Source organism: Populus alba, chromosome 6, assembly GCF_005239225.2.
Source record: "Populus alba chromosome 6, ASM523922v2, whole genome shotgun sequence".
NCBI lineage: Eukaryota > Viridiplantae > Streptophyta > Magnoliopsida > Malpighiales > Salicaceae > Populus > Populus alba.
In genome coordinates, this window is record NC_133289.1 from 24,815,277 (window position 1) to 24,837,171 (window position 21,895).

At 37.7% G+C, this 21,895-nt stretch overlaps 1 protein-coding gene and 1 long non-coding RNA gene across 5 annotated transcripts; both read left to right on the plus strand.

Moving 5' to 3' along the window:
* The first annotated feature begins 914 nt into the window (after window positions 1-914).
* LOC118058164 (putative disease resistance protein RGA3) lies at window positions 915-16,895 on the plus strand. The gene is made up of 9 exons (XM_035070872.2): window positions 915-1,250; window positions 1,359-1,415; window positions 1,512-1,605; window positions 3,932-4,185; window positions 5,197-5,291; window positions 5,729-6,048; window positions 7,266-7,413; window positions 9,606-11,412; window positions 15,911-16,895. Exons 1-9 carry the CDS (start codon window positions 915-917, stop codon window positions 16,847-16,849), a joined length of 4,050 nt encoding a protein of 1,349 aa, XP_034926763.2. The 3' UTR covers window positions 16,850-16,895.
* Window positions 16,896-17,564: 669 nt separating this feature from the next.
* Window positions 17,565-19,223, plus strand: LOC118058166 (uncharacterized). Of its 4 annotated transcripts, XR_012170160.1 has the most exons (5): window positions 17,581-17,764; window positions 18,179-18,226; window positions 18,342-18,646; window positions 18,727-18,862; window positions 18,961-19,223. It is a non-coding gene; the product is annotated as an uncharacterized lncRNA (long non-coding RNA). The 4 variants fall into 4 exon arrangements; XR_012170159.1 differs by having other exon boundaries at window positions 17,565-17,764; window positions 18,179-18,646; XR_012170158.1 differs by having other exon boundaries at window positions 17,590-18,226.
* Window positions 19,224-21,895: the final 2,672 nt, after the last annotated feature.

The following is a 21,895-nucleotide window of genomic DNA, read 5'->3' on the forward strand; positions in this document are numbered from 1 at the left end:
ATTACTTCGACACTCCTGCACTTGGGAGAAGACATCAATCTTTTGGTCATGTCACTCTCCTAGGTCAATGTAAAGCTCCCTTAAAATACTGGAGTTCTTCTTTTGAAAGTTCTGTTTATTTGATTAATCGCATGCCAACTCCTGTTCTTAATCATAAAACTCCTTTTGAATGTCTTTTAAAATCAAATCCTGACTATGGATTTCTTTGTACTTTTGGGTGTCTCTGCTTTCCGCTACTTTGTCCATATAATGCTCATAAGTTAGATTTCTGCTCTTCTCCTTGTGTTTTTCTATGTTATAGCAACTCTCATTTAGGTTATCGATGTCTTGATTTGTCGTCAAATCGTCTTTATATTGCTCGTCATGTTCAATTTCATGAAATTGTGTTTCCCTTTGACAAGTCTGAACAGAGTATTGCCTCACCTATACAACCCCCTGTTGTCACTTTCCAGCCCCTCACATCTGTCTCTGCACCATATTTAGCCAAATCCAGTGCTCCAACAAAGCCCCCTGCACCTACATCAGCCTCTCTCGCCCCTTTATTTTTACCTGCATATCACAGTCATATCATTCCACAGGTACAGGTCCCGACTTGTCACTCTCACATGTGTCTCCTATGGCCCCGGTCTCTCCTGATGTGGCACTCTCATCTGCTGGGTCTCCTACTTCGGGTGTAGTATGTGTGTCCCTGTGCTATCTGATTTGCCTAACTCCCCTGTTCCTTCCCCTGCTGGCTCTCCCTCTCGGTTTGCTTCCCCTGCTCAGCCTAGTCCTCTATTGCGCCCTTCAACACCAGGTTCCTCCCCTATTTCTTCCTTGGACTTGATTTATGTGTTGATTTGTCTCATTTCTCTCTTTAGCAAGGCCAAGACAGTGTGTCTTCCACTCAACCATAGGTTGCACGCACTTACTCCATGGTGCTTCGCCCACGTTCATCCAAAACTGCCAACTTAACTGTCTTATCTGCCTCCCGGTCTACATTTTTACCTCAGCAGGAACCGGTTTCATTTAAGGTTGCTGACAAATACTTGATTTGGCATAAAGCCATGCAAGAAGAACTTCGGGCCCTTCACAGTAATGACACCTGGTCATTAGTTCCTTTTGCTCCATCTATGAATATGGTTGGCAGTCGGTGGGTATATAAGATTAAGAGACGCGTCGATGGTTGTGTGGATCGATATAAAGCACGGCTGGTTGCACGAGGTTTCACTCAGCAAGAGGGGGTTGATTACTTAGAAACATTTAGTCTGGTGATTAAGCCATCAATGATTCGACTAGTCCTTGCTATTGCTGTCACCTATGGTTAGCAGATTCATCAGTTGGATGTCCATAATGCCTTTTTGAATGGCATTCTTCAGGAGGAGGTGTACATGGCACAACCACCTGGTTTTGTTGACCCTACATTCCCCTCGTATGTGTGTCGTCTACATAAATCTTTGTATGGTTTGAAACAAGCGCCTCGGGCATGGTACAACTGTTTAAGTGAGTTTCTGATCTCCATTGGTTTTCAGGCATCGAAGGTTGATACTTCACTCTTTATTCTCTCCTTCAGCGGTGCTATATTTTATTTACTTGTGTATGTTGATGATATTTTGTTGACTGGGAGTAACCCAACTTTGCTTCAACGCTTAATTATTTTGTTGAGTTCAGAGTTTAAACTTCGAGATTTAAGCTCTATTCATTTCTTCTTGGGCATTGAAGTTAAATCCACTTCTATGGGTTTGTTACTCATCCAACACAAGTATACTCTTGATATTATCCAACAAGCATGTATGACTTCTTGTAAACTAGTTGCTACCCCTTTGTCTACCTCCTCAAAATTAAGCATCGCATCTGGTACAATAAAGCCCTTGGTGGCTTAAAGAGTAAGTATAATGAAATGAGGGGTAATGTGGTAATTGACCAAGAGTTGATAAATATAAAAAGAAAAAAGAAAAAAAAAAGAGGGATCTGAAAATTTAAAGAACAAACCGTGAGAGAGAAGGGAAGAAGAAGAAGAAGAGAAAAGAAGGGAAAATAAGGGGAAAAAGGAAGAGATTGGGAGGAAATAAGTTTAAAGGTAAGATTTAGGTTGTTAATTGTATAATTATGTGTTAATTAAGCTTTAAATTCAGTTTTGATAAATGTTAGGGTTATGAAGTTTGTGATTTGAGTTTAATTGATGAATTAAATTGAATGTTAGGGGTTGATTGTTGTGGTTAATTGATGATTATGGAAGATTGTGATGATTTTGAGTTATGATTTTGTTTGAATGGTGAAATTGTGTTATAAATCAGGAGATAACAGTAGATGATCTGTTGAAATTCTGGGTTTGAGGTTGAAGATGATGAAAATTCAATTTGATCCCTCAATTTGTGAAAATTACAGCTTAGTCCCCGAACTTTGGAAATATTACAGATTGGTCCCCGGGGCATAAATTGAGGTTCTGAACAGAACTGAGGATGATTTAAGGGAAAAATTCCAGTATAATTAGGAATATATGATATTTTTAGTTTGGTCCTCCAATTTGACAAATTACGATTTGACCCCTCAAATTTTGATAAAATCACAGTTTGGCTCTTGGGGCATAATTCAAGATTCTGGACAAAGATAAGGACGAATAGTGAACAAATTTCAGTATGGTTATATATTTACAATTCGTTCCTCAAATTTTGGTAAAATTACGTTTTGGTCCCTGTTTTGGAAAATTGTCGTTTTAGTCCATAAACTTAGGAGATTAAGCCCGGTTTTATTTTATGCATTGGGATCTTTTGTTTGATTTTTTTAGTATATTTCATATATTTATTGTAGGTTCTCTTAACAATTCTTAATAGGATTTCCGGGTCTTTCGTTCGACATTCCTTTTAGTTCTATATTTTCCGGGTGAGTGGAATAATTTTTAATATGCATATAATATAAATAAATATGTATGTTGATTGTACAATGAGTACAACTAGTAAATTTCTTGAATATTTATATATGTTGCTTTATTTTCCGAGTACTCATTTATTCTTGAATTTGCACTCGCAATCTGACAAAGTAAATTCTATTTGATATGATATACGTTTCTTTAAGGATTATGTGAATATCTGTTATGCCTTGATATGGGACTTGTCAGTAACTCCATGCTAACGGAGAGTAGTTAGCCTGTGTGCACATAGTATTATGTATACCTAGCTGGTGAGAGAGGCATCAGCCTGTGGCGACTGATCCTCCCACAGTGGTCACCGACGGGTGTCATCTCTTCACCGACGGGTGTCATCTGGTCACCGACGGGTGTCATCTGGTCACCTTCGGGTGTCATTTGATCTCTGACATGTAATCCACTACGTTATGATAATATGTTTAGTAAGTATATGTATATGTATATGTATATGTATATGTATATCAAGATAAATCATCTTGCAAATTATTAATATCTGAAATATCTAAAATGTATATTAAATGTTATTCCCTCACTGAGTTGGTTGAACTCACCTCTCATTTTTAATATTATTTCAGGTTCTTAGTTTCTGATAGTAGTCGAACTTTGTTGAGTGTTTCTGCTTCTTCAGTTCTGGTCGGTATGCCTTGCTTGTTTGCGAGGCTTTCCTTTTAGTTTTGATTTGATGTCTTAGACGCTCCACTGTTACCTTGGTTTAATTAAATTTGGATTTTGACAATGTAATTAGTATTATGAATTATTATTTTTGTTTTAATAACTATCTTTCGATTTCATTAGTTTTGAATAATATGATATTTCTGAAGATTATAAGACGCTGCGTATTTTTGAATAAATTGTTTTTTTAATATGTCCGTTCTGAGGCTTAGCATAGGTGAGGTGTCCTTTCGACACCACTCCTGCGTTGCCGGTCACGGACCCGGGATTCGGGTCGTGACAGTATTGATGATCAAAAATCAACAGGTGGTTATCTTGTATATCTTGGTGCTACTCCTATTTCATGGAAATCAGGGAAGCAACGTACTATGGCTCGGTCTTCTACAGAGGCAGAATACAAGGCCTTAGCTGATGGTACTGCTGAAATCTTATGGATTCGCTCTTTATTATCAGAACTTCATTTTCCATCATCATCTATGACTACGTTGTGGTGTGATAACTTAGGAGCCACCTTCCTATCTCTCAATCCAGTTTTTCATGCTCACACTAAACATGTTGAAGTTAACTATCACTTTGTTCGTGATCGCGTTGCTAAGCAAGAAATTCAGGTACGTTTTATCTCTTCAAAGGATCAACTAGTTGATGTCCATACCAAGCCGCTTCCCCCAGTCTCATTTGCTCTTTTTCGATCCAAGCTTCGGGTGGAATCTCCACCTTCAGCTTGACGGGGTGTATTATGGAAAGAGATTAGAATAGATTCCTTATATATGTAAATACCTTATATAGGATAATTATCATGTGTAGTATACTCCACTCTAGTATTGTACACAACCCTAATCAAAACTTAACTATCATCAAGACTCTGATACTATATCAAAGAACCATCTCAACCCAATAATAAGTTGAAAGCTTTTAGGCCTATCAGTCTAGTAGGAAGCCTTAGCAAGATCATTTCAAAGCTACTGGCAACCAAGATGAAGCAAGTTCTGACAAAAGTCATCAGTGATCACCAAACTGCTTTCATAAAAGGAAGGCAAATCCTAGACAGTGTTTTGATAGCAAATAAGGCGATTCATTTCTTAAAGAAGAGAAAGGGCAAATGATATCTCTTCAAACTAGACTTTCACAAAGCTTTTGATTCTGTGTTATGGGAATACATTAATGAAGTAATGGTTGCTATGGGTTTTGGGAGCAGGTGGCGAGGTTGGATCATGCAATGCATTTCAACAGCAAAGATGTCCGTGCTTGTCAATGGATCTCTAATGGCAGAATTTAACTTGGAAAAAGGTTTACGGCAAGGAGACCCCCTCTCACCTTTTCTTTTTAATATTACAGTTCAGGGATTGAGTTGTATGTTGCAGCGAGGCTGTGATTTGGGTTTGATCGAGGGTATTAAGATTGGCCAGGATGGATTTTTTTTATCTCACCTCCGATTTGCAGATGACACTCTTATCTTCAGCTCAGACTCCTTACTTAGTATGCAAAATATCAAGCACATCCTTTTATGCTTTGAATTAATGTCAGGTCTGAAGGTTAACTTTTACAAAAGCAGCATCTTTGGTGTGGGTATAGATGAACATATATGTAATTACACTGCATAAATTCTTCGATGTAAGCAGGAGCGCCTCCCATTCAAATATATTGGTCTTCCCATTGGTGCAAGCTCTTGTAGAACTTTGATGTGGAAGCCTATTCTCCATAATATCAGTGCCAGGTTGGCTTCATGGAAAGGCAGACTATTATCTATTGGGGGTAGGTTGTGCTTAATAAAATTTGACTTAGGTAATTTGCCCATTAACTTTCTCTCTTTGTTTCCTATGCTTGCGACAATTGCAGCCTCCATTAAAAGAAATTCAGAGCCTTCTTGTGGTCAGGAAAAGAGGAAGGCAAGAAAATTTGCAATGTTAGATGGTCAATTATTTCTCTGCCAAAAAATGCTGGTGGTCTTGGGATAAGATCTATAAGGGACAAAAACAAAGCACTGATGTTCAAATGGCTATGGAGGTTTGGTTCGGAGGAGTCGAGCATGTGGAAGGATGTGATTACCAGCATATACAACACTAATTGCTCCACAATTATTCTGAAACATCCTATTACAGGTACTAGAACTACTTGGTCTCGTATTGTTAATCATTGTGTTACAAATTACAGACTGCAAGACATTGTGAAACATCAATCTGTTATGCTAGTTGGAAATGGTAAGAGGATTAAATTCTGGCTTGATGACTGGACAACTACTGGTCGCCTGGCATATCAGTTTCCTTCCCTATTCCAGTTATCCAATGATAAAGAAGCAAGCCTTGATAAGATGGGGATATGGGATGGTCATGCTTGGTTTTGGTTATTCAACTGGACTAGACCCTTGCGAGGTAGAAACTATGGTCTTCTAGACCAAATGAATGCCATTCTTTCAAAAGTACATCCGAATAAAGATGCAGAGGATAGATTAGTTTGGAAAGCCAACTCCACTGGTAGATTCTCGGTCAAATCTCTTTGTGGGCTGTTAAGTCCCAATCCCCCTATGGACACTAGCTTCTCCTTTATTGGGATTTGGAGAGGAATCGTCCCTCCTAAAGTTGAAATATTCTACTAGATGGCTATCATTAAAAAAATCAACACTCGTAGTATGTTGGTCAGAAAAGGAATATTGGACATCTCAGCTGCTGCTTGTCCCATTTGCTTTTTTGAAGAAGAATCGGTAGATCATATATTGCTTCATTGTCACAAACATTGGATAGTTTGGTCTAAAATTATCAATTGGTGGGGCTTAGCGTGGTGTTGCCCAAAGAACTTGGCAGCACTTTTCTCTTAGTGGGATTCTTTGGTCTATGGAAAATTTCAAAAAAAAGCTTAGTTGATGTTGTTCTTTTCAGTGGCATGGTCTCTTTGGCTTCTTCATAATGATGTGATATTCAAGCAAACAACCCTGAATTATGATACTCTGTTTATCCTTATTATTACTCGTCTTTGCTTTTGGATAAAGGCTATAGAACCTGATTTCTCTCATTCCGCTTCAGAACTAATAAGGTCAGCAGAAGGGTTGTCACGATGGACTAATTCTACAAAAAAAAAAGGGTAGTTGTTGTGTGGTCCCCCCCTATGACTAATTGCTTCAAATGGAATGTGGATGGTTCCTCTCTTGGGAAGTCGGGCCCCTCAAGTATAGGTGGAGTCTTGCGAAATCATAATGGGATTCTTCTTGGTATATTCTCCTCGCCAGTTAGGATTTTAGACTCTAATGTAGCTGAGCTAAAAGCGGTTGTCAAAGCTATTGAATTATCAGCTTCTAATGGTCGCCTGCATCATAAACACATTATTGTTGAATCTGACTCAACTAATGTCATTAGCTGGATGAATAACCCCCATAATAGGCCTTGGCTGCATCATAATCTTTTCTCCTCTATTCAGAGAGTAGCTTCATGTTTTGGTTCACTCATTCTCTTCTTGAGAGTAATCATATGGCAGATCACTTGGCCAAACAGGGAGTGTTTAGAAACACCAAATTGGTCGTTTGGCTCTAATCTGCTTGATATATGGGCCTTCCTTCTTTCTTTAAATTCTGGCTGCGGCTCCTAAGGAAACTGGATTGTTTCCCAGATTACTTTGTCTCTAGAAAGGAGTAGAATCATCAAGCTATACAGAGGCAATTCCAGCTTGTCAGATCTTTGTCTTGTGTGAAACTTCTTAGTAACAGAATCTGATGTTGCAAGTCTAGGGGTTTCTTTTGATGAGCTTGCTTTTGTCTGCTCTGGTTTTCTCTGTGTTAGTGTGGCGAGTGTTCTTAGTACTCTTGTTGTGAAGGTGACAAAGGCTGAACTGTGGAGAGGCCATGGCTGGTTTTTTGTTTCGGATAAGAAGAGGAAAGATGGAAAGATTTTTGTTTTACTTCAAATCTAGATCTAGGTAGAAGTCTGCTTGGCATCTCATCCTGGTGTGGCTCCAAATCTGCATCTTTTAGCTGCTAGATTGCTATTTTTGACATCAAATCTGCATCTTGTAGCTGTTATTTGTATTTTTGGTTTCTTGGTCTGTTGATCATTTCATTACATAGATCTGCTATAGGTGAGCTGTAAACAGAATTTCTATGTTCCTGCCAGCTATTGGCGTCTTCTAATGCAATATTATACTTCTAAAAAAAAAAAATTATTCTCAATGCCCCTTGTTTATTTATATAGATTTAATTCCTAGCCTAATAAGGACCTACTTACTGGAGAATAACTAATCCTAATCTAATCTAAGCTAGTTGACACAAATCAGAACTCAGGAACCTAAGCCTAGCTGGCTGAGTAGCTGGCTTTAGGAGTGATTCTGCCACATATAATGCATATTATTTCTGGACTTCTCTTCTTATATTCCTTTTAGAATTGTTCTTATTTCTTCCAGTCCAATTAAAGATATGGAAACATCGCTCTTGTTGCAGATTTATAGGAGCTGAAAACTCTGTACTGACTTACTGCTGAAAACTCTGCCGTGCTTGCTGCCGTTTCTGCTTCCGGCTTACAAGATCTGAATTCGTGATTCATGGTGTTAGTGCTGATCACAGTGAAGCAGCTAGGCGTCTACTACATTTCTCTTTTTGCACAGGATGGGTGAAAATGGACATAGGAAATCCACACCAAACCTGGTATCAGACTGGAACGCAGTTGTTTCTTGCTGTTCCTGTAGCTTTATGCGTTTGGCCTCGCCCCCCTCCATCCCCTCCTACAGGAACCATTTAGTTTAGTACTTGGAGTTCTGTTAAACTCTGCAATGGATGAAATCCATTACGAAGAAACCTTCCTGTATAGTTTATTTCCAGTATCGTAGACAATATATATCAAGGTGCTAGGATCTGACATGTGTGGTTTTTTTTTCTAAATTTGACATAGAATGATTACCGTGTTCTCCATTTTCTCTAGGAGATCAAGCCCTTTATAAGTCGTGTTGCTGAGGATTAATATTTTTCCTTTTATATGGCAAATAAAATTCAATTAAAATCCCAATTTATGTGTTATTTGAAACTTTGATGTTAGTCACAGGCACAGCACAGCAAATAATATCTCTATGGCTTTGCAATTACCAAACAAGTTAACGACTAGAAATTGAATCAGAGCACACTAGCAAGTACTGAATCATGCATGGGTTGCCATGGGTCTGTTTACAAAATTTTAAATTTTATTTTTTTTAATTAAATCCATTTAAAATTTCAATATATTCAAGTTAATTAATTTCCTTTGTAACTCATAATATAGTCTCAAAAACTTATTTTATTGACTGGTTTTTTTTTAAAAAATATATTAATTGTCAAATACTTTTGTTATAACCTAATTTTGATCCCATTTTAATTTTATTATAATTTTTAAGAGGAGGTTAAATTTGAAATTAAATGGTTGAGGACTAATTTTAATTAAGATAGTGATTTTTTAACTTGTAAAAAAAATAGGCACTATAATGTGTTTTTTGCCTTCCTCTTTACCGATCTTTAGTTTAAAAAAAAAAAGATATGATAATTGTAGTTATTTATTTTAAAATTTAATTATAAATTTTAATTAAATTTAAACTTTTTTAAAAAAAAATTATTTAAAATTTTTACTTCTCGTATATGCTATGAAACTTATGTATTATATATGCAGATCGCAGCACATACAAAGAAAAAAAAAGAGGTAGAGAACGAGAGAGCTTCAAAAAAAATTCCATTAGAGAAGAAATCAAAAGTTTTGAGAGAGCTTAAAAAAAAAGAAAAAAAAAACATAGCGAGCCACTGCCTTGAAAAAAAAAAAACACACTTTTTTAAATTTTCAACAAAAAAATAATGACCAAATCATGTTAGAAATTTCTGTTTCTTTTCCTTCTATAAATCAGTGTAATTGATTACTGTAAATTCATGCAATTATCCTTATCATTATCCAGTTTTTCATGCAATAAACATCCCCTGTTCAAATTCAAATTTCTGATGTTGATCTACAGTAACAAACAGTCACTGTAAAGATCAAAGTCTTTTATTTCTCTGCTTCTCGGTTCTTCACTTATTCTGCAAAAGTATTTTCAGGATCAAAGATCAATTGTGGAAGCTCAAGGGCACAGTTACCAGGATCAAGGCTGTGATTCAAGATGCTGAGGAGCAGGCACAAAAACAGAAACAAAACCATCAAATCGAAGACTGGCTCAAGAAGCTGCGAGAAGCTGTATATGATGCAGAGGATTTGCTGGACGATTTCTCAACACAAGTTGTGCGGAAACAGTTGATGCCTGGGAAAAGAGTATCGAGGGAGGTACGCCTTTTTCTCTCAAGATCAAACCAATTTGTGTATGGTTTACGGATGGGTCATAAAGTTAAAGCACTTAGAGAGAGATTATATGACATTGAAACTGACAGTAAAATATTCCACTTTGAGGTTCGTGATGAGGAGAGAGCTTCTTTGACTAATGTCAGGGAGCAAACTACCTCCTCTGAACCTGAAATAACAGTTGGGAGAGAGAGTGACAAAGAGGCAGTTAAAATTTTTCTGATGAATTCCAACTATGAACATAATGTTTCTGTCATCTCCGTAGTTGGAATGGGAGGGTTGGGGAAGACCACACTAGCTCAACATGTTTTCAATGATGAGCAAGTTAAGGCGCACTTTGGTGTGAGACTCTGGGTAAGTGTCTCAGGCAGCTTAGATGTTAGAAAGATTATCAAAGGGGCTGTAGGTACTGGAGATTCTGATGATCAGTTAGAGAGTCTAAAAGAAAAGCTTGAAAGGAAAATAGAAAAAAAAAAGTATCTTCTTGTATTAGATGATGTGTGGGATGATAAGGATGATGGTGAAAAATGGGATAGGTTGAAGGAGTTGTTACCACGTGATGCAGTAGGAAGTAAGATAGTGGTAACTACACGTTCTCATTTAATTGCAAATTTAACAAGCAAAATACCACTTGCGTTAAAAGGCCTTTCTGAAAAGGACTCGTGGTCTCTTTTCTCAAACAAGGCTTTTGGTCCAGGTCAAGAGTCAAATTACATAGACGAAAAAATAAAAAAAGAGATTGTAGAGAGGTGTCAGGGAGTTCCTTTGGTCATAAAGGCAATTGCGAGGTTAATGTATTTGAAAGATAGAGCCCAGTGGTTGTCCTTTATCAAACGAGAGCTTCCAAATAGGGTCAAAGATGATAACATCATAGATACCCTTAAGTTAAGCTACGATCCTCTTACATCATATATGAAGCATTGCTTTGCATACTGTAGCTTATTCCCGAAAGGTCATAGGATTGATGTGAAGTCATTGATTCAACTTTGGATTGCACAAGGGTTTGTTAGCTCTTTGAATTTGGGTGAGTGCTTAGAAATTGTTGGTCTTAGGTGCTTTGAGCATTTACTGTGGAGGTCCTTCTTCCATGAAGTGAAAAAGGATAGATTTGGGAACATAGAAAGTTGCAAAATGCATGATTTTATGCATGATCTTGCAACCCATGTCGCTGGTTTAGAGAGCACCATAGTAGATCAACAAGGAAATAGGATTAATGAATTGACTCGGCACGTGTCATTTGAGACGAAATTGGATTGGTCACAACAAATTCCAATTCCTTTGCCTTGTGCAAAAAGTCTAAGAACACTTGTATTATTTCAAGGCGGCAAACGCGATGAGGGGGCATGGGTGTCAATTTGTCAAGGCTTTAGGCGTTTGCGTGTGCTTGTTTTGAGTCATTTTGGAATGAAGGAAGTGTTACCTCTCATTGAAAAGTTCAAGCATCTGAAATATCTTGATCTTTCGAATAATGAGATGGAGGCGCTTTCTAATTCTGTCACCAGTCTGGTAAATTTGCAAGTGCTCAAGCTCAATGGTTGTAGTAACCTTAAAATGACTACAGAAGGTACACATACACTCATCCCGAAGCTGACCAAAGACAACTATGATAGTTGGTGCATCAGATTGAAGGCATTTCTTGGGTCACAAGAGTGTTTTGATATTGTACAAACTGGTTATGATGAACCAGAGTCCAAAGAAAGAGAAGATGCTTTACAAGAGGCACAGAAGCAAGTCCTTAAAGTCAACAGAAAAAAGGACAACAAAGCAAAGACCATCATCTATTAAGGTCTTGATGAAGATACATTCGAGATAATAGCTTCCGCTGAAACGTCACATGATATATGGGAGGCTCTCCAACAGAAATACAAAGGTGCTGACAGAATCAAGAAGATTCGTCTTCAATCTTTGAGAGGAGAATTCGAATTATTACGAATGAAGTCCTCAGAATCTATTTCTGATTATCATACAAGGATTATGGTGATAGTCAACCAGATGAGAAGAAATGGAGAAGCCCTCATTGACACTCGAATTATTGAGAAAATTTTGAGATCCATAGATCCAAAATTTGATCATGTTGTTGTCGCAATTGAAGAGTCCAAGGAAGTGGACAAGTTGACAGTGGATGAGCTTATGAGTTCTTTGCAAGCTCATGAGCAGAAGATTGTAATGCGAAATGAAGATAAGGCCATTGAGCATGCCTTACAAGCAAAGCTGTCTTTCAAGGACAGATATGAGCTAGGGGAGACTTCATCAAGTGGCTACACCACTCAAGGAAGAAGTCAACAATCCAGAGGAGGATTTCATAGATTCCAAGGAAGAGGAAGAGGATCTTGGAATACAAGCTTCAGAGGAAGAGGTGGCAGAAACACCACCAGAGGAGGCCGAGGCCAACAAGCATTCACTCCTAGAGGAAGAGGAGGCGGTTACAATAACCGTGACAAGAGAAATATCAAATGTTATAGCTGCAATCAATTTGGGCACTATAGCACTGAATGCAGATGGAAAGCTCCGTTGGAGACACGTGAGCAAGCCAACTATGTAGAGAAGCATGATGGAGAAGCATCTGCATTTCTTGTCCAACAAGGACATGGCGAGAAACAAGAGAACATATGGTATCTAGATACTGGAGCCAGCAATCACATGTGTGGTTACCGAGAGTTATTTGGTGATCTAGATGAGACCAAGCAAGGTCTAGTTACTTTTGGAGATACCACAAAGGTTCCATTCAAAGGTAAAGGCAACATCCCAGTCAAGTTGAAGAATGGCGATTCCAGCTACATCGCCGATGTGTATTATGTCCCAGCCATAAAGCAGAACCTGATCAGCTTAGGCCAACTTTTGGAGAGAGGATATAGTTTTTACTCGAAGAATTGTCATCTGACAATTAGAGACAACAATGGGAGATTAATGGCCTACGTGAAAATGTCCAAGAATAGGATGTTTCCTTTGAACATCCAGTATGATGCAACAAGGTGTTTGAGTGCCATCACCAACAGTGAAGAATGGCTTTGGCACCTAAGGCTTGGACATCTGAATTTCACAAGTATGAAGATGCTAACAAACAAGAAGATGGTCAAAGGTTTGCCTAACATTGATCATCCAGATGAAGTCTGTGAAAGTTGTGTCCTCAGCAAACAACACAGATCCAGTTTTGCCAAAGAAGTCAACTGGAGAGCAAAGAGGCCACTGGAGTTAGTACACACAGATGTGTGTGGTCCAATCACGCCTATGTCGACTGGACAAAATAGGTACTTCCTCACTTTTACTGATGATTTTAGTAGAAAGACGTGGATATACTTTCTGAAGAGGAAGTCAGAAGTATTCAATTGTTTTAAAGATTTTAAGGCAATTGTGGAGAAGCAAACTGGTTACACGATCAGAACTGTAAGATCTGATCAAGGAGGAGAATATACAGCCAACGACTTTGAAGCCTATTGTACACAACAAGGCATCAGACATCAGACGACGCCAGCTTATACACCACAGCTGAATGGTGTAGCAGAAAGGAAGAATCGCACGATTCTTGACATGGCCAGAAGTCTGCTCAAAGCAAAGAAGTTGCCCAAGCAATACTGGGCTGAAGCTGTATCATGTGCAGTGTATCTGTTGAATCGCTGCCCGACCAGAAGTTTGCAAGGTGTTACTCCAGAAGAAGCATGGAGTGGTCACAAACCAAGTGTTACTCATCTACGAGTCTTTGGTTGTGTGGCATATGCAAAGATCCCAGATGCAAGAAGGAGAAAGCTCGATGATAAGAGCGAGAAATGCATCTTTGTCGGATATGGTGAAAGAAGGATGGGATACAGGCTGTATAATCCCATCACGAAGAAGGTGATTACGAGTAGAGATGTTATCTTTGAAGAAGATAAATCTTGGGCATGGAATGGTGATCAAGAAACAATCAAATGGATCAATCTTGATTTGATCCTTGAAGGTGAAGAAGTACCAACAGTACTTGTCGAAGAACCTATTGTGCCAGCAGCTGAACCTCAAAGTCCGGCACACAGTTTCCCTGTATTCAACAGGAGGAACACACCAGGAGCATCATCATCAACACCACCAGCATCCTCATCAGAAGGACCAAGAAGGATGCGGAATCTTGAAGAGTTGTACGATACCACTCAGGTTATGGAAGATACAACTCTGTTTTGTTTCTTTGTAGATAGTGACCCATTAAGCTTCAATGAAGCTATCACAGAAGAGAAGTGGATAGAAGCAATGGATGAAGAAGTACATGCCATTGAGAAGAATGATACCTGGAAGCTGACTTATCTACTAGAAAACAAGAAAGCAATAGGTGTCAAATGGGTCTACAAGACGAAGAAGAACGCCAAAGGAGATGTGCAAAGATACAAAGCCAGATTAGTGGCTAAAGACTACAAACAGAGAGAAGGCATTGACTATGGAGAAGTATTTGCTCCAGTAGCCCGGCTAGAGACAATCAGACTGATGATCTCACTAGCTGCACAACATAGATGGAAGATCTATCAACTCGATGTGAAGTCAGCATTTCTAAATGGCTTCCTAGAAGAAGAAATCTATGTTGAACAACCACTTGGATACATTGATGCTGAAAATGAAGGCAAAGTATACAAGTTGAAGAAGGCTCTCTATGGTTTGAAGCAAGCTCCGCGTGCTTGGAATACCAGAATTGACAGGTATTTTCAAGATAATGGATTTGAAAAATGTCCATATGAACACGCAATGTATGTGAAGAAAGGAGCAGATGGCAGCATCTTATTTGTGTGCCTGTATGTTGATGATTTGATATTCACCGGCAACAACCCTACCATGTTTGACGACTTCAAACGAAGCATGGTACAGGAGTTTGAAATGACTGACATTGGTCTAATGTCACATTTTCTTGGCTTAGAAGTAACGCAGAAGGAAGAAGGGATTTTTGTATCCCAAAGCGGTTACGCCAAAGATATTCTTGAAAGGTTCAAGATGGAAAGCTGCAATCCGGTATCAACTCCAGTTGAGAATGGAGTGGAATTGAGGAAGAGTAAGGTTGGAAATGTTGATCCAACTTACTTCAAAAGCTTAATAGGAAGCTTAAGGTACTTGACATGTACCAGACCGGATATACTCTACGGAGTCGGACTCATCAGCAGATACATGGAGACACCAGACCAGTCTCATTTGAATGCAGCCAAGAGAATTCTTCGCTACATCAAAGGCACAATGAATGAAGGTATGTTTTATACCTCAAGTAAAGACTTTAATCTTGTAGGCTACTCGAATAGTGATTGGGGTAGAGATCTGGATGAAAGGAAAAGCACAACAGGGTTTGTCTTTTTCATGGGAGACACATCTTTCACATGGTCATCCAAGAAGCAATCGATTGTCACATTATCAAGCTGTGAAGCTGAGTATGTTGCTGCCAACTCAGCCGTATGTCATTCAATATGGTTAAGGAATATGCTGAAGTTTTTGGGATTTCCTCCAGAAAGTCCTACGGAGATTTATATTGACAATCGATCAGCAATCGCATTAGCAAAGAATCCAGTGTATCATGAGAGGAGCAAACACATTGATACACGTCATCACTTTATCCGGGAACATGTGAAGAATGAAGAAGTCCAACTGATATCTTGCAACACAAATGATCAAGTTGCTGACATCTTCACAAAGCCATTGAAAGGAGAAGTATTCATCCGATTAATGTTCATGCTTGGCATGACATCCCTCGATTGAGTTTAAAGGGGAGATTTGTTGAATAAACTCAATCTAGAAGCACCTAGATGGTCAAGGAAGGCAACCACCCACCAGCCGCAGCCGCCAGCCACCAGCCGCAGCCACCAGCCGCAGCCGCCAGCCGCCTTCACACCGCCGGTCAACAGCCGCCTTCACACCTGGAACAGTAGATTTTCGTATTCTGTTTTTGTCTATAAATAGAGTGCCCAGCTTGTGTTTATTTGTGTGGAAAGAATAGAGAGAAACACTTGAAAGAGAAAGAGAGAAAGAGGGTGTGTTTAAGCTTTTGTTTTAATTAATTGTAAGCTTCGGATTTTGTAATAAAACCAGTGTGTTTTATCCCCTCTGAGTGTTTCAAAGCCACCACCAGTGGTTCCTCCCACCAACAGGTATGAGGTTTCCTAGTTGGGTTTCAAATCTCTCAAATCTTGCAAGTATTGTTCTAGAAGAATGTGGAAGACTTAAGCATATCCCTCCGTTAGATGGAATCCCTTCTCTTGAAGAATTAGAGATTGTGGGATTGGGTGAATTGGAGTATATAGATAGTGAGGGGGTTGGAGGAAAAGGAGTGCCGATGTTTTTCCCATCCTTAAAGAGACTTGAGATGAGGAATTGTGGTAGACTGAAGGGATGGTGGAAGAGATGGAGTAGAGATGAGATGAATGATGATAGTGATGAGTCAACAATAGAAGAAGGGTTGATAATGCTCTCTTTTCCACGTCTTTCTTCCTTGAACATTCAATCTTATCCAAATCTGACTTCAATGCCGTTGTTTCCAACTCTCGATGAAGGTCTTTATTTGCGGAGGACTAGTTCAATGCCATTACAGCAGACAATGAAGATGACATCACCAGTCTCTTCTTCTTCTTCATTTACCCGTCCTCTCTCCAAATTGAAGAGACTGCATATGTGGTCAATTGATGACATGGAATCTCTTCCGGAAGTAGGGCTGCAAAATCTCTTTTCTCTTCAATGGCTATCGATCTCTGAATGTCCAAGATTGAAGTCTCTGCCACTGCCTGATCAGGGGATGCATTCTCTTCAGAGATTAGAAGTTGATGAATGCAGAGAATTGAAGTCGCTATCTGAATCTGAATCTCAAGGGATGATACCCTACCTTCCCTCTTTGCAAGAATTATTTATCGATGACTGCAGTGAAGAGCTGAGTGGAAGAGCAAGAGGATGGGGAAAGGAGAGGGAGGAGGAGTGGCCTCCTAACATTAAACACATTCCAGATATTGTAATTGATAGGAATTACATTCAAAAGGAGGGTCGCTATGTAAAGGGTGAAGGATTGACATTCCCTTAAGGAGTATTGTCACCGAACATACAAACACTTACACGTTTATGAAAGGTATTTAACCTCTCCTTTCCTTCCTTTATTTATTTTCTTTTATTTTTATTATTCCATACTCTCTCTCTTTATTAGGTGTATAAAAGGTAACGTAATTGGGTTCAGACACTAAACAAAATTACTTTTCACCAAAAATACATACATGCATAAATGAAGATATTTAATCTCTTCCTTCCTTAGTTTAATTTCTTTTATTTTTTATTATTATTACTATCATTTTATAAAACTATGTATTATTTATTTAATTAATTTATCATATTTTATGGTTAGAGCATTTTCACCATGAGGCTACTATTCTTAAATATAAAGATTTCTAACAGCTTCCTTCATTTAATTTTTCTGATTATTATTATTATTAATCCCTGCTCTTTCTCTATATTTATTTATTTTATTATACACAAATCTCATCTGAAAAAATTATTATATTATTTCTATAAATATTGGTAACATTTTTTAAATTAATTAAAGTTCCATTTGTTTTTTTTTTGTTTTTTTAAATATTAATATTAAAAATTAAAAATATTATCTTAATATATTTTTAAATAAAAATTATTTTAAAAAAATAAAGCTCAAAGGGTTCAGCCCTCAACAAAACGACATATTATCCCATCTCTCTTCCCTACTTGCACAAAGTAAAGCCTTCTCCAATCACCTAATCTGTCATAATATTATTTTTTAAAAAGAAAAAACTAAAGGTTCTGCTTGTCTGAAACCAAAATTTCATGCTACTTTGGTTTCTGTTTAACCTTTTGTTTCCGGCCCCCTTTTGACATCTTTTTTGTGCAGGTATGGTGGTTAAATTAGGTTTGATAAATCCAAAAAGGTAATCAATACTGGGATCATCATAGAGGATGGAACAAGCTGGATCTGGTACAGTACTGAAGTTATCTCTTAATGCCTTTATGTTCTTGCTTTATGGAGTTTAGTCGATGAACATGTGTGTACAGAAACTAAATTTTATTCCTAAATACTAACACATTGTCGTTGCATGCATTTGACATTCTAGTTTTCTTTCCAATTTCTATTTTGCTTTATGAAATTTAGTCGATGAACATTTGTATACAGAAACTAAATTCTATGCCTAAATAATAAATCTTCATCCAATCCAAATTTGCAAATGTTGGTTTTGGTTTGTGTTTAACACTCTTAAAAGGGCCATATGAGAATTTGCAAAGTAGAAATGGAGACAATATAGAGTGTTTTTTTTTTTGTCCTTTTCATTTCTCCTTCCAAGTTTGGTGCTATTTTCAGGCCCTTAACATTTGTGTTTAACACTCTTAAAAGGGCTATATGAGAATTTTTTAAATGACAACCAGTTGTTTTCTCATTGAGGTATGTCATGCTTTCTAAAGCTGTTATTTTGTAGGGATTTCTTATTCAATTTGCAAGTCATCGTTGTCACTCTACTAGCTTTTCTTACGACACTCGTGTTTATGGTGTTTTACAGGCCTGTGACAAACTTTAAGGAAATTTGTTCACACTTCATACATTCAATGTACATTCCATTTACAGAACCAAATTGCAGGCATTGATCCGACTGCTGATAAATCATGAAGTATTGACAAAATGTCTAAAGTTGATGACCAATAAGCATGATGTGCATATCCAGTGTTTCCCTGTTGGTTGATTATGTGTATTTTCTCTGGTTGAAGCTGCAAAGTAATACTTTAATTCATGCTCCGATAGTAGAATCATCTGTGCACTTTGGTGTTGTATGAATCAACCAGAAACCAGACATCCACATCAAACCAGGTATTAGACTAAATCAACTTGAAGTTTTCATATCTTCTACTTGTATTTGTTTGGCATAACTTCTAGTTTTCTTTCCCTAGTTCTCCAATCAATTGGTCCTTGACTGATTCCAACAATGCTCAAGCTTGCTGGTTGCATCAAACTTTACCCTTTACGTCTTGCACTTTCCCTCTCTTTCAAGATTCATGTTGAGCAGGAGGAGTATTACCCTACAAGGTGTAAATTGTACCAAGTTTATGTTTGCTCTTAATGTCTCCCCTAAAGGTCAATAGATTATTAACTCTTGTATTTATGTTCTCTTTTGTATCTTGCAGGGAGTCTGCCAGATCCCTTGAAGATGAAGGTTTGAGACGCTCGACTGTTTTGATGAATTTCAGTCCAACCAAGCTTGACCATGATGTCTACGGTCTCAAGGGATGTCTCCAGGGCTTTAACTGGCCTTTTGCAACTCGTTACATGGTGAACGCAGTTCGAAATTATTAATTTTCTTTTTGTTTGTGTCTCAACAGAACATCTTGTAGGAATTAGGACTGAATATTCAGTATTTCAATTATATTCACCATCATAGTTTCCTCAAGATCGAGTAATTCTCATTTCTCAGAAATGATTTATGAACTTTTTATCTGTATGGTTAACACAAAGTTTGTTGTTTTAACATACTGACGTTCTTAATAAAAGAGCATGTTACGAGTATATTATGTTGTAGTTGCTGCAAACATCCTTCCTCTTGTTTGCTGTTGGAAAAGGAAAGAAATTTGACAGGGAAACTCCCAGCTTGCCAGGCATTTCAATGTCACTCCTTGTAGTCTGATCTACACATCCTTTCTATGTTAAAAATCGGTTTCTTCCTCTTCAACTTGGTAACAGCCTTCCATCAAACCTAGCAGGGGGCTGCTTCAACCTCCCAATCCCTATCAAGCCAACTTTTATTGCGAGTAAAGAACACACACCAGCAGAGCAAGCAAACCATCAAGCCAGGTACCTTCATTATCTTGATGATAATAATAAAAACATATTGTAGTCCTAGTTTTTTCACAAATCGACAAATTATATTTTTAATCAAAATAAATTCTTGATTTTTTAATTTTAAATTGTAATCCTATTAAAGCAAATGAACCAAAATTAGGTTATAGCAATACTAATAATTATTATTATTATTAATAATAATAATAATAATAATTATTAGTATTGCTATAACCTAATTTTGGTTCATTTGCATTACTCCATACTTCAAGGAGAAAAGGTATTTTGAAAATATATCTCAAACACAATAAAATTTACTTCCCTTTAAAGTCTTGCCCTTAAATTGAGAGTGACTAAGAGGGGAAGGAAATAGCTTTATAATTTCTCGACAATAACTTACTATTTCTCTTTATTTCCTTTTGAAAAATCCAATTTTATCCTATTTATCATTTCTTCCGTTTAGATTCAATTAAAAAAGTATTAATGATATTTAATGTTTATTACCCTTTCATTCACTATTCTATCCAGACAAGGAAAATTATCCCCACAAATTTTTTTTTTATCCCTTTCCGACTCCTCCATTCCCTCCCCTCATGTCACAATTTTTTACCAAACAAACTGTTAAATCGTTTATGTGTGCGTGTATGAATCAGGAACCCGGAGTGAATGTTTTGGAAATCAAGCAGTTTATTTTATCATTTAAAAAAAAAATAAAAAGTAATATTGCATGAATACTTGCTTGAATCAAATGCAGGCACCGAGTTGGGGAACCATTTTGAAGCTTTCGTTTCAATGTGTTGGGGTTGGATATGGTGATTTGGGCACTTTCAAAATATTTTTTCAAAATTAAATTAAAAGCAAATGGATGAAAATTAGATTATAATAAATGATTTGGTTCCAGGGCTCATTATGATGAGTGCAGTTGCGTTCTATTATTTTTCTTCTTATCGGAGACCTAACAAAACCGCTTGTAGATACTTACTGGTCTTCAACTTTTACTTTGTTAAAGTGCAAGGATCTGTACTTTTGTACTGCTACATTCTGATATGATCTCTGAGGACGATATTGCGTTAAGTAGGTTGCGTGATTTTTGTTACGAAACCTAAAAAAAGGCAAAAAAAATTGCGAGGGATAGGGGGTTCCAAGGCTGGAACGATGCTGCAGTTTGGAGGGATTTCAAACCGATATACATCCCGGAGGATATATGGCTGCACTATCTTGAGCACGTGACGTCCGAGCGGTTCACACGACGCTCACAGTCCGGTGCTGGCAACCGGAATCGGCCAATTCATGGCTCGGTGACAACGCACACCGGCGGCTCCGTTCCGTTTGCTACACATGCGAAACGGATGGTAAGATTAATTTAAATGAAATATATCGTTCAATTAATTTGTTGTTAATATTTTTTTTTCATTATAGGCTACGTCTCTTGGACGTGAGCCGAGCCCTATGGAGCTGTTTGTGGAGACGCACGTGCGGAGTCAAGACCGCTAAAAGGGGGTGCAACAGTTCATTGACAGTCGCGCCCAACATTTTGTGGTTGTTTATTCATCCATTTTATTTTGTAAGTTATTATTATGTTTATTGAATTGAATATGATTATTACTTTTTATTTTTATTTTCAGGAGACCTATAATAATCAGTTGAGGGAGACATACGGGGACGATCCTTAGACCCATCCGGAATTTGACCCGGATTTGTGGATGGAGGCTGGATCGTCAGGTGGATCCGATAAGATCGGGTTTACGGGCTCTCCAACACTAGGGCCAACAACTTGCGGACGACCCGTACTGCTTCAATCGTCGGGAGCTCCCAATCAGTATCGAGTTCCCAATCTAAGGAGTTTGTGGCCTTGCAGCAAAGGTGCGACCACCTATCAGAGGCGTACACACAACTCAAAGAACAATACACAGCAGAATCTGCACAACAAAGAGCGGCCTATGAAGAGCTTCGTCAAATGGTCATAACCATGTCACAAGGTGGAACATGTGCACCCAATCCAAATTGGCCGCATAACAGTCAGCCTCCTCCTCCTCCTGATCCTCCTCAACCTCCTTTATATTAATTTTTGATAAACATTATTTACATTTAATGTTTTTTTGAACAATTTCATTTTGTAATGAATATTATTTATCTTACATTTTTTGTTTTTGATGCTTAATATAAATTTTATTTGCATAATTGGTTTTTATTACCATTAATTTATATCATTTTATATTATGTATTCTAAATAATTATAAAAAAAATAAAAAAAAAATTACAGAGGGATTTACCGACGGAATAAAT

Bases quoted from the DNA above. Each gene is read 5' to 3' on its own strand.
- LOC118058164 (XM_035070872.2), top strand. From the start codon at position 915: ATGGTGCTTCGCCCACGTTCATCCAAAACTGCCAACTTAACTGTCTTA. The intron at 5,292-5,728 runs GTTGGCTTCATG...TACAAATTACAG, and splicing joins CTCCATAATATCAGTGCCAG to ACTGCAAGACATTGTGAAAC. The intron at 11,413-15,910 runs CATACACTCATC...AGCCACCACCAG, and splicing joins AAATGACTACAGAAGGTACA to TGGTTCCTCCCACCAACAGG.